This window comes from Danio rerio, chromosome 6 (genome assembly GCF_052040795.2).
Source record: "Danio rerio strain M-AB ecotype USA chromosome 6, GRCz13ab, whole genome shotgun sequence".
Classification (NCBI taxonomy): domain Eukaryota; kingdom Metazoa; phylum Chordata; class Actinopteri; order Cypriniformes; family Danionidae; genus Danio; species Danio rerio.
The window spans coordinates 9040068-9052500 of NC_141026.1; the positions used below are offsets into that span (position 1 = coordinate 9040068).

Genomic DNA, 12433 nt, shown 5'->3' on the forward strand with positions numbered 1-12433 from the left:
TCATACTGGCCGAACACAAACCTTTACAATTTCAAAGAAATCATTACGTCATTCTTGGTCCGGAAAGTTTAAGAAGTTAAGTTTTAAGTTTGAGTGGTCAAAAACCAAACGTAGAGTAAATTTTGATAAAGCTGATTTTCTTTCTTTAGTAATATTTCAGCAATCTGGCTCTAATTTATGAGAAAATTTTCATTTTTATCCCTTCTACAAAATTACGGAGAATGATGTTATGACAAATAACAATCTTCATAAATTATGCATGTCATTTTTCAAGTAAAACATACTGAAATTGTAATCCAAATGTTACGCTACTTAATATTTTTTGTGGTAATTTAGGCAAAGACATTTTTTAAATAAAACAAAAAATGGTATTTCAGTAATGACAGCTACATTCAAAGTATTACTAAAAACATGAATAAATGTGAAAAATATATGTCAAACTTAAGCATACTTTTAAGACTGATCATATTTTTTTAGTCTTGGATATTACCTATGTGTGTGTTATAGTAGATAAACTTAACATTCTTGCTTGGAGTCTACTTTATTGCCATTTTAAAGGAGTAATCGGTTTGTAAAATCATTCATTTGAGCTGGTTTAAGCAGCAGTCGTGATGTAACAAAATACGGCACTCCCAAAACTGAATGCCTGATGCTACTCTGCTTCCCTCTATTGGAAAACCATGTGAACTGTTTGGAGAGAGACTACATGTGAATAATACATAATATAAATGGAAATCCCCGCCAAACAGTTTACTCTATATTATATTATGAACTATAAACTTAAAAACTGCTCCCTATTGACCTGCGCCACAAATTGCAACCCCCACTCGTCGAGTGTGTATCAGGATGAATGTACAACCGAGTAAGTTAACGACTTAAAGAAATTAGCAACTACACTGAAATTAATTAGAAAACAGTTAATTGATGAAATAAGGAGAAATAATAAATTAACCCACCTGAAAAGTACAAGAGTTCAGCCTGACGCGCGGTCACCACTGAACAGAGCACCAACAGTCAAACTAAAGTAAACGGACAACGGCGCCATCTTGCGGTAGGCGGTGGAGGATGCTCAAGGTCGTCATTGGTTTGTTTATGCATAGTTTTGACAAAACTTTAATAAATGGAGGTTGACAGCTCGTGCTCATTTTGTAAAATTAAAGACGAAACCCGGATTCACTTATTATTTCATTGTGAAAAGACAAGACTTTTGCAATAGCTTATTTCTTCAGGCTGTGTTCTCCCTTTCAATTACAAGATAGGCTATTACTATAGGCCATTTTGAGGGATGTAAACAAAAACAATGGTGCAAACGTTTTTCCTTTTTTACATTTTTGATTTCTATAGCTTCCGAGAATCCAAAAAGAAGCATGATAAATGTTATGATAGCTAGTTATACCATAATACCATAAGTTTTGAAAACAAAAAAAATATTTTTATATTAAAAAGAAAAGTTTAACATTAATTCTTTAAATTTTGTCCTATTATTTGTAAAATAGATCTTTTGTACGATGAAAGGCATCTTTAGTAGTGCTTACTCAAAATTCTTTATAGAAAAAACTAAACGGCCATTTAACATGTGACACAGCTGACCACTGTTTGCTCTAATTTGTAGCACCAGAATGACCTCTGGGTTACTTAATATTATCATGACTGCGTCTTTTTAATAATTTTTTTATATACGTGTATGTATTTTACCCTTTTTCAAAACAGTTTAGAGCAAAACAAACAAAACAGCAGTACAAAAAAAAAAAACAGACATTTTTAAAGCAACATGGAAACAAAAAAGACAAGTGTCAAAGGTCACCGAATACAATCTTATTTACATTCGTATTTATCGTTGAAAAAATGTTGCTATATGAAATTTTGTAAAGGGTTACGTGTCAAAGATCAACAGCCTCCAAACTTATATAAAGTAAAAGCACCACAATGAAATTAAAGCAATACATTTCTTTTCAAGCGTTTACCCCACCTCTTTTACAATATCATACCATTCGCCTACAGATGGAGAATCTTCCTTGAGCCATTTCTGTGTAATTGCCTTTTTGTTAGTTATTAGTAGTGTGTAAAGAAGATAGACATCATTGTTTGGTATTTCTGCAGAGTAGATTCCCAGGTACATAGTTTTAAAATTACACTCCAGATTTAATCACATTATTGCTTTTTTCTCTTTATTTAAATCTTGTCAATAGGTGTGCAAAATATAACAATCCCAAAATATGTGGACATGACCTGCCAATACATTTCCACATGTTCTCCAGCATTCACCATTTTTTTTAATCGCTACTTTGGAAGTATTTTATTTTAGGGGTCATAAAGAACCTGAGTACATTTTTCCAAATAAATTCCCTCCATGAATCTGAATTAATTGTGATTATCTGTGTTTCCCAAATAGTTAACTTTTAAATCATTTTTTATGCCTTTAGAAGTGTACTCTTTATTCTATTCAGTATAGTAACAAACTTAAACTAGAAAACCAACATAATTCTTAGAAACACTAATGTTGTTGGCACAATGGCCTAGTGGTTAGCGTGCCAACATATGGTGCAATAGCATGTGAGGGTATCGCGAGTTCGAATCCCGGTTCGAGGACATTTCCATACCCCCATCTCTCTCAAACGTTGCTTCCTGTCTAAATACAGTCCTATCTAATAAAGGCCAAAAATAAATCTTAAAAAAAACCAATAATGTAGTTATACAAAATTTCATCTCACACACATGCAAACACACTTTAAAAGGTTAATATTTTTATCCTTTTCTCATAAACTATATATTCATTCATTCATTTTACTTTGGCTTAGTCCTTTTATTTATCAGGGGTCGCCACAGCAGAATGAACCACCAACTTAGGAGGAAACCCATGCTAACAAGGAAAGAACATGCAAATGTTGCTAGCACTGTTGCCTCACAGCAAGAAGGTCGCTGGGTTGACTCCCAGCTGGGTCAGTTGATATTTCTGTGTGGAGTTTGCATGTTCTCCCCATGTTGGAGTGGGTTTCCTCCGGGTGCTCTAGTTTCCCCCACAGTCCAAAGACATGAGGTATAGGTGAAGTGAATAAACTAAATTGGCCATAGTGTATATGTGTGAATGAGTGTGTATGGATGTTTTCCAGTACTGGGTTGCCGCTGGAAAGGCATCTGCTGTGTAAAACATATGCTAGATAAGTTAGTGATTCATTCCACTGTGGCGACTACTGATGAATAAAGGGACTAAGCCGAAGGAAAATGGATGAATGTATCTGTAAGGGGTATACTCATTTGTGCTGGGCACTTTATATTTACATTAAAATGTTCAAATTAAATGAAATTAAACATACAATATTGAAAACATAAAAGTATTTTATATTTAATTCAAGTTATATTTTAAATAAATACAAAAACAGTGTAATAATAGCTTCAGATTGTAATTTACAGGCTATTTTTTGGCAAGAAAACAGTATAAAATATAACTGAACTGACAATTCTGTAGTTCTGGAAAGTGTGTGATTAAAGTGTGTAACATTCAACCAATCAAAAGTGAAAGTATGCAAAACAGACAACACTAAGTGCCAAATTAAATTTTAATTACACATTGACACGAAGACAGACACACATTTCAGTCAAGAATTGTGGCTTTCTGTGCAAAAACAGCAGACGTGTGCATTTAATGCTGATTCAGGCCCTGTTTCATTTGGCAGAAAAACACTTACTGTAGATTCCAGGAAAACAAACACCTGCATCACTATTTAGCAGCAAACCCTTTCACACAGACGTCAGCGACTGACCTGCTTTACCTTTCACAAAGCACATACAGAGTCTCTTCACTTCTCAGAATTGCATTTGCTCAGAAAGTCACAAGAGATCCAATATGGATGAGTTAACTTCATTTGACACCACTAGAAAAAACACATCTAAAAAAGTGATCATGAAGTGCGCAAATCCTTCATAAGGACAAACATTAGGCCAAAATACAAAAATAAATGAACATCTTCCATTATTAAAAGTCTAAAAAAATATAGTGTTAAAAAAAACTACCGCACATTAAAAAACAGCTAAAATTAAAAGCACTTTAACACAAAACAAGACAGCTAAACAAAGAGAGATTAACTTGCACATACAAAAGTTAAATTAAACACCTTAAAACTGCAGCAAAACGTTAAAATATCACAGACAAAATAAAGTGATCTTTATTAAAATTCAATTATAAATATATTATCTTAAAGAATTATCTGAATTCCTTCAAATAAATTTCTATTCAGTCCTCACTGAATATTAGCTACATTAAAAACTCTGCTCACTCACCTACAGTACATCCAGATGCTAACGCCTGTCCCATTTCAAAGCAAAACCTTTGAGTAATCTGGCAGTAGATGTGGCCGTTTATTGCAGCTTCCTCTGAGCCTTCGTTCCTTCAGTTTCCACCGGTTTTAGCAGCTATAGAAAGCTAAAGTTTCTTCATTATTTTATCAACGACACATAATTGAGCTTGAGATGCTCCAGAGTCTGTGTTCTTATATTATCCCAAGCTTCACCATTCAGTATTCCCCATTTCATCAGCTCAGTATTTGTGAACAGACTGTTTGTTCTATGCAGTTTTATTTATTATCTTTTGTCATGTAGGTTATTTGCGGCTCCTCACCACTGCTCCTGGACTCCAGGATGGTCCGGTGGCTCTACTGAGGTGTTTGTAACGCTGACGGAGCACAAAGTCATAGTTGGCAGTGGTGCACATGGCATAAAACACGTTGGCCTTGTCTGGGATCAGCAACTCTGATAAATACAAAAACGAGACACTGATTTATTGAGAGGTAAATATGTAGTAAAAAACCTTCTGTACTAAACATAACCAATGTTTTATACAAACTAACAGTGTTGTAATACTGAAAACAGTGTTAGTTTGTGGCAGGATCATAATCGTTATTCGAATACGATTTGAGCTGCAAATTATTTGCAGGTTATGTTGAGAAAAATAAGAATGAAGATGAGAACCCGGTCCAGGAGACTTGAACAAGCAGAATGTTTTTAATTGAGACGTGTTGGTTAGTCTGCAGTCATACAGTGTCTTCAAGAAATATCATTGTTAATTTAGAACTAGATTATATAAATTATATTTCCACAGTTGCAATATTTGAACTTCTGCGGCTAGATGTATGTGACTGCTCACCTTGATGCTCGCCCCGATGTATTCCAGTGTTGTCCCATAAGGTGTGCATGAGATGATAATTATTTACTTCATTTTATGTTTTTTTTTTATTTTAATATTTTTTTAGATAAACGTACTTTTATTTATAATCGAGTACAAATTATTTCATTATTTATATTCATATTTTAATTCATATTCATAATATTTTAATTTAACTCCAGCCTGATATATCTGATTGTTTTTATATTATATACACAGCATATATAAAATGTAAACAAACACTATACATGACTAAAATGTGAATATACAATGACAATCAAGTTAAGAACATTTTTCCAGCCTGATATATCTGATTGTTTTTATATTATATACACAGCATATATAAAATGTAAACAAACACTATACATGACTAAAATGTGAATTTACAATGACAATCAAGTTAAGAACATTTTAAATTAGAAAAATAAATTAGCCCTTTTATGCATTTCAAGCATGTTTTTTTTAGGAAAGCAGTACTAGTATGTTAGTTAATGGTGCTGGTTCTTTATAGGTAATTATTAAAATAACAATGACTGAAATAAAAAATAATTCATTTTAAAAAATCTGTACAGATTAAGAAGCTCACCTTTGTCATTAGAAAGCACCTGTGTGAGAGTAAAATCTTGGCAGTTCATCTCCTCCAGGTTGTGCTTCTCCAGAGCTCTCTGAACCACCTGAGCTGTCTTGTCCTGACTGGTTATCTGAACATAAAGAGATCAGGCATTTTAAGAGTCAGTTTCAGAGCAGAATTATTGGATCTAACAATTATGCACCTGCTAAAAAATAAAATAAAATAAAATAAAGTCATGCATGTATGTTAGGGCCACACAATATTGGAAAAAAACACACATTGCGATATTTAGATTTTCTGCAATATACAGTTAAAGTCAGAAATATTAACCCCCTTTTGAATTGTTTTTTCTTTTTTAAATATTTCCCAAATGATGTTTAACAAAGCAATACAATTTTCACAGTATGTCTGATGATATTTTTTCTTCTGGCGAAAGTCTTATTTAATTGAATAAAAGCAGTTTTTAATTTTTTAAAAACCATTTTAAAGTCAAAATTATAAGCCCCCTTAAGCTTTTTAGTCTACAGAACAAACTATTGTTAAACAATACATTTTCTAAATACCTTAACCTGCCTAGTTAATAAGGGGGATGCATGCATAGGATCAAAATAATTAATAATATAATAATTAAAATAAAGTCATGCATGCATAGGATCAATATAGTAATATAAACTAATTTGATAAAATAATTTAAGTAAAATAAGGTTGTGCATGCATAGAATAAAAATAATTAATAAAATAATAACTAAAATAAAATTATGTATACATAAAATCAATAAAGTTATATAAAAATAATTAAATAAATTAAAAAGAAAGTAAAACAAGGTCATGCATTCATGGGATCAATATAATTAATAAAATAAAATAATGAAATAAGGTCATGCATGAACAAAATCAACATCATTTAAATAAAATATTAAAAAAATAATAATAATAAAATAAAATTAGGTGAAGCATGCATAGGATCAAATTAATTAAGAAAAAGAAACAAAGAAACTGACTAAAATAAGGTCATGAAAGCATTGGACAAATACAATAAAATAAAATAAATAAGATAAAATTTGTGTAAATAAAATTAAAGATCAAATTGAAAGTAAAATAAAAAAAGATAAAATAAAATAATAAAATAAAATCCATGTAAATTAAATTAAAGATTAAATTAAATTAAAAATAAAATAAAACAAGATAAAATTAAATTAGATAAAATAAAAGATTAATAAAATACGATAAAATAAGATAAAATAAAATAATAAAATAAAACTCATGTAAATAAAATTAAAGATAAAATAAAATAACATAAAATCATGGCTTACCAGAATACTTTTATAAACATTTCCATTGTTGCCAAATTCCACGCTGACTCTGACGATACAGGAATCTGCAACCTGCTTGTTGTACATGGGATGCAGAGCACAGCGTTGATGTAGGGATGGAGAGGATGATGAAGATGATGATGAAGTAGAGGAGGGGCTTTCAGGCAGATCTGCCTGTAGGGATCTTTGACAGGAAGGTGGTGGAGTCGGAGATGAGGTTGGCGTGTCTACCGAGATGTCCTGACAGGAAACTGACGGTGACTGTGAATGAAGGAATGAAAAATAGTTATTTACATCAACACATCTAGTTAGAATTATTCATTATAAAGCGTAATGTGAGTGAGTGTGTGTGTGAGAGAAAGAGAGAAGGCTACGCTTATGACGACAGATGCATTCATAGAATACATAAAAGTTTAGCTATAAATTCGGCACGGTGGCACAGTGGTTAGCACGTTCTGGGGTAGTAGACAACTAAAAAGCAAGTAGTTCTGCAGATTTGAATTTACCCATACCTTATACACAAGAGGTGAGAGGTTGGGGCTGCTGAGATCTCTGCCGAGATCCTCCATGTCTGAGCCGCTGGAGCCTGAGGACGACACGCTGATCTGATCGGCAAGAGTTTTCCTTGAGAAGTTCTCAGTGGCAGACAGCAATCTGAAGGAGGAGAAGAGAAACACACGTCACAAGTGAGTTAGCAAGATGCCTTATTACTTTCTGAATGTTCTGAGTCTGAACATACAAAATGAAACCAGTTGCTTTAAAGAAACACTACACTGTTTTGGACAGACTCCCCTAGAGTACAGATGAATTTTACCATTTTTTAATCCATTCAGCCGATCTCTGGTCTAGTGAAAGCACTATTATTTTAGCTTAGCATAAGTCATTGAATCAGATTAGACTATTAGCATCTCACTTAACATAAAAAAGACGTATCATAATTATATCTTTTTAAAGTTTGACTCTTCTCTAGTTGCACTGTGTATCGACGGAAAATAAAAAGTTGCTATTCAAGGCTGATATGCCTGCAGCAGGTGAAATTATATCACGCAGCACCTGAAAATAGTCCTGAGCTATTGGTAACTAGGTATCAGTGATGGGTAATATCCTTGCGCCTGCTACAGCCATGGTACAGCAGCAAAGTTCCTTGATAATTACACCAGAATAAGACTATAGTTCCAAGCCATTTCGGTGAGATGTTAATGGTCTAATCAGATTCAATGATTTATGCTAAGCTAAGCTAAAAGAGTTGTCATCTGACTCGAAGATTAGCTAAATGGATTCAAAAATTGTAAAAATCTACTGTTTAAAACTAGGGGAGTTGTAAAATTTGCATATTTTCTGTAATAAATGTAATAAATCACAGGAATAACAGCACTTACAAATTCAGTTTCTTGGCGATGAGCCTGTGACTCCAGGAGTTTGGAGAGCTGGGACAGGGGTCAACCGGGGGCTCCAGCTCTCTTGACAACTCATAGCTTGTGAGAGAGAAGCACTTACAGTTACTACTGAAATATCTGAGAGGCTTATTCATCTGTCAGTGTTGCAATTAGTCACAAAGTAACTAGTAGCTAATATTATTAGCGACCCTTTTCCCCTCAATTTCTTTTTATTGGAAAGTGTTTTTTCAACCCATTTCTAAACATAATAGTTTTAATAACTCATTTCGTTGCTATGATGACAGTACATACTACTTACTAGATTTTCTTCAAGACACAAGTATTCAGCTTAAAATGCAATTCAAAGGCTTAATTAGGTTAATTAGGCAAGTCATTGTATAACAGTAGTTTCTTCTGCAGACAATCAAAACTATATATTGCTTAAGGGGGCTAATATTATTGATCTTAAAAATGGTTTCAAAATATTTAAACCTGCTTTTATTCTAGCCAAAATAAGACAAATAAGCCTTTCCCCAGACGAAAAAAATATTATATGAAATACTGCGAAAAATTCCTTGCTCTGTTAAACATTGTTTGGGAAATATTTATAAAAAAAATTCAAATGATTTTGACTTTAACTGTATATCATTTTCAATAATCGTTATTACAATTATTTGTTAATCGTTAATACAATAATTACAATTATTACAGCAAAATAATCGTGATTATGATTTTTCCCATAATCGAGCAGCCCTACTTTGAAGTAGAGCTGTGACAGTGGCAATTATCTACTCCCGCGGTGGTAAGTCACCAACAACCGCCCTTGTTATGGTGGTGATCCGACCGGGTAGTAAAAAATTGCCATCGTCACAGCTCTAATTGAAATTTGAAATACAGTTTTAATGATGCAACTAGATTTCCCTGTGAAGTTGCAGCTGGAAGAGCATCCGCTGTGTAAAACATATGCTGGATAAGTTGGCGGTTCATTCCGCTGTGGCGACCTCAGATTGATGAAGGGACTAAGCCGAAAAGAAAATGAACGAATGAATGATGCAATTAGAAACGAATTACTTTTATGAAGTAATTTTCCCAACTCTTGCACACTGGATGCAAACATTTCTGACATCAGTAGAGCTCAAATATCTTCCAAATAAAATGTTAAAAATGATTTTCTAACAAGAAGTAGTTGTTATATAAGTAACTTTCTGTAGTAGTAGTTGGTGTAGCACTTGTGATTTATTATTATTGTTGTCATTTATTACTGTTGTCCATTCTTTCTTTTTACTCTCATTTTTACTATCATACATTAATTAGCATTGTTGTTACTCCCTCCCTTATGTATGTACTCTGATCTGTCCACCAAGTTACCTTTACATGCATACACACACTCACACGCACACACTCACGCACATACCAGTACATGACTATATTGTTATTGTTTTTGTTTTGTTTTTGTTTCGTTGCTTTGTATTTGTTATTTGTTGACTTTTTCTTGTATTTGTATAATTTTTGCATATTCTAATAAAAAAAAAAAAGATTTTCTAATGTTTGCTTTGTTATGTCATGTGTAAGGCATGTGCATTTAAATGTCTCACCTCTTCTGATCAGAAAGACTCATGCTGCTGTTGATCCAGGAAATGATGCGAGGATGTGATTGGAGAGTGTAGTGAGCACATGACGCCTGCAGCTGCCTGATTAGAGACAGAATCTCAAACTCCTAAACACACAAAAGGACAGGACACCAAAAAAAAAGTCATGCATCTTGACACGTGAGCAGCTAAACTTCATTGGTCAGTACTTAAAACATCAGATTTACATGCATTCATTTTTCATGCATTTTTACTTACTTTTCGTCGCTTCTCGAAGTTGATGAGGCCTCCCTGTGAGCACAAAGAGTTTATGTTTTCATTAAATCAGGTTCCATTAGGAAACTGAAATAAAAAGCAGTATATGTGCGAAATGAATTTAAAGAGTCTCACCTCTACATTGTCAGTCAGCGCTGTGTCCAGCATGGTGAGAACGGTCAGATAAGTGCCCAGGTACGGCACCTCACCACTGGACGAGCTCTGCTAGAAAAAAAAAATCTGTCAGGCAATATAGACTTACAATTAAAGTCAGAATTATTAGCCCTGCTGAATTATTAGCCCTCCTGTATATTTTCTCCCCAATTTCTGTTTAACGGAAAGTATATTTTTTCAACACATTTCTAATCATAATAGTTTTAATAACTAATTTCTAATAACTGATTTATTTTATCTTTGCCATGATTACAGCACATAATATTTCACTTTATACTATTCAAGATAATAGATTTCAGCTTAAAGTGACATTTAAAGGCTTAACTAGGTTAATTAGCTTAATTAGGCAACTCATTGCATTAACAATGGTTTGTTTTGTAGATAATCAAAAAATATTGCTTAAGGCGGCTAATAATATTGACCCTAAGATAGTTTTAAAAAAAAAATTAAGAACTGCTTTTATTCTAGCTTTTATTCTAGAATATTTTCCATATTAAAGGGAGTTTTTGTTCTAACCTGAAATTAATATTTCAGAAACGGCTTCTATTTCTTGCAGCTGAACAACAGAAAACAATGATCACCTCAGGTACACCTCATGTGCTTTATTCAGCCAATGTACATGATATTTATCGCCATACTGCTGAAAGCATCAGCAGATAGTTCACCTCGGATCTTGAAAATAAAATAAACTGTTTGAAATTGGACTTTAGAATTGACTCAGTACAAACCAACACATATCAGTGATTCAGCATATAAATCTAATCATGTTAAAGAGGTTTAATAAGTATTAATTAGGTTATAAACCTTACCATTTTGTTAGAGTGCAGTGAGTTGCTGAATTGCAGTAGAGTGCTATTCAGTGCTTCTGAATGGATTTATTTAAATTTCTGTCGTGTTTTGTCTGGTGCAAACAGCCAAATTGCTAATCACTGCATATCTCTTCACGTATCATGTTGTTAGGACACCGGGTTACAATGTAACCTGCTCACCTAATGTTTACATTCGTAATATTTATTTTATTTGCTAATTAATAACCACCTCATGTGGAACTCTGAATCTGCGTCTCATTTTGGAGTCTGCTACTGTCCACCGGAGGTTGCATTTCGGTCACTAACGCACACTTTGAGAGCCTTCCTGAATGAATGATTGAAATACATTGTTTTCCACCAAGGCAACCCGGGGTGCTGAAATATAATTGGCTAAATTGGCAGTGGGCGTGTTAAAAGACAAAAAACAAAGACAGCGTTCCAGCACGTAACTCGCATTTTCTCACATTTTCAAAGCAGAACATCTCACTTCAGCATTGTTTTACAGATAAACAAGAATGTTCACTTAGCATGTTTCCAAACTATCTGCAAACATATTATGGTATTTTTAGGCTTTAGAGGAGTCAAAAACATACATACAGCACTTTTAAATGAGTCAAATTCACAACCTTACTGCTAAAGACTAATAGTGAATCTTACCATGTGCTTACACGTAGGACTGAGTCTGGGAGACTTTGGAGCAGAGTAAGTTTCTACATCCGCTGCCTGGTTTCCCTCCTAAATCAATCACACACCAAACAGATTAGAAGACATTTGGTACACTGAAATGCATGCAATCTGAAACTGTGTTTAAGATAAGGGTGCGATGCAAAGCTAAGCACTAGATGTACTGAATACCACTGACATAAATCACATTCAAATCCAATCTCCTGCATGCAAATACAACACAAGATGAAGATATATCACTTAACAGAAGACGATAAAGACTGCAGAGGACTATTACAAGCCAGCACAGATAACAACACTTAATGAACATTATGGGATGTTTTGCTTTAACAGGATAATTCCGCATGGCCTATTGATTTAGTCTTTTTATGCGAGCAGAAAAAAGGGTGTGGGGATGTGGCCTGTGAGCATCTTTAAATATAACTAGATTCTTAAAGTTTGAGAACAAACTTTGAGGCTGGCTTGTGAAAGCCTGACGGTAATAGTTTATTTAGTTTAAACAGT

The 12433-nt window shown here is 33.5% G+C and overlaps 1 protein-coding gene across 50 annotated transcripts in view; it reads right to left on the bottom strand.

The window, feature by feature from the left end:
- The window catches only part of rgl3a (ral guanine nucleotide dissociation stimulator-like 3a), a 120975-nt gene that overhangs the window by 67860 nt on the left and 40682 nt on the right, over window positions 1-12433 (bottom strand). For 10 of the 50 annotated variants that reach the window (XM_087256563.1, XM_087256540.1, XM_087256564.1 and 7 more), the window contains 9 exons: window positions 11903-11980; window positions 10398-10484; window positions 10266-10298; window positions 10014-10135; window positions 8422-8517; window positions 7555-7696; window positions 7043-7303; window positions 5745-5859; window positions 3540-4746 (listed from right to left, as the gene is read on the bottom strand). In XM_087256563.1, coding sequence (XP_087112689.1) covers window positions 4598-4746; window positions 5745-5859; window positions 7043-7303; window positions 7555-7696; window positions 8422-8517; window positions 10014-10135; window positions 10266-10298; window positions 10398-10484; window positions 11903-11980 — 1083 coding nt within the window. In that variant the 3' untranslated portion in view covers window positions 3540-4597. Of the gene's footprint in view, window positions 1-3539; window positions 5401-5519; window positions 5860-7042; window positions 7304-7548; window positions 7697-8421; window positions 8645-8787; window positions 9576-9956; window positions 10136-10265; window positions 10299-10397; window positions 10488-11902; window positions 11981-12433 lie in introns of those variants that run through there. The other 40 variants (XM_087256555.1, XM_087256534.1, XM_087256556.1 and 37 more) reach the window with 10 other exon arrangements.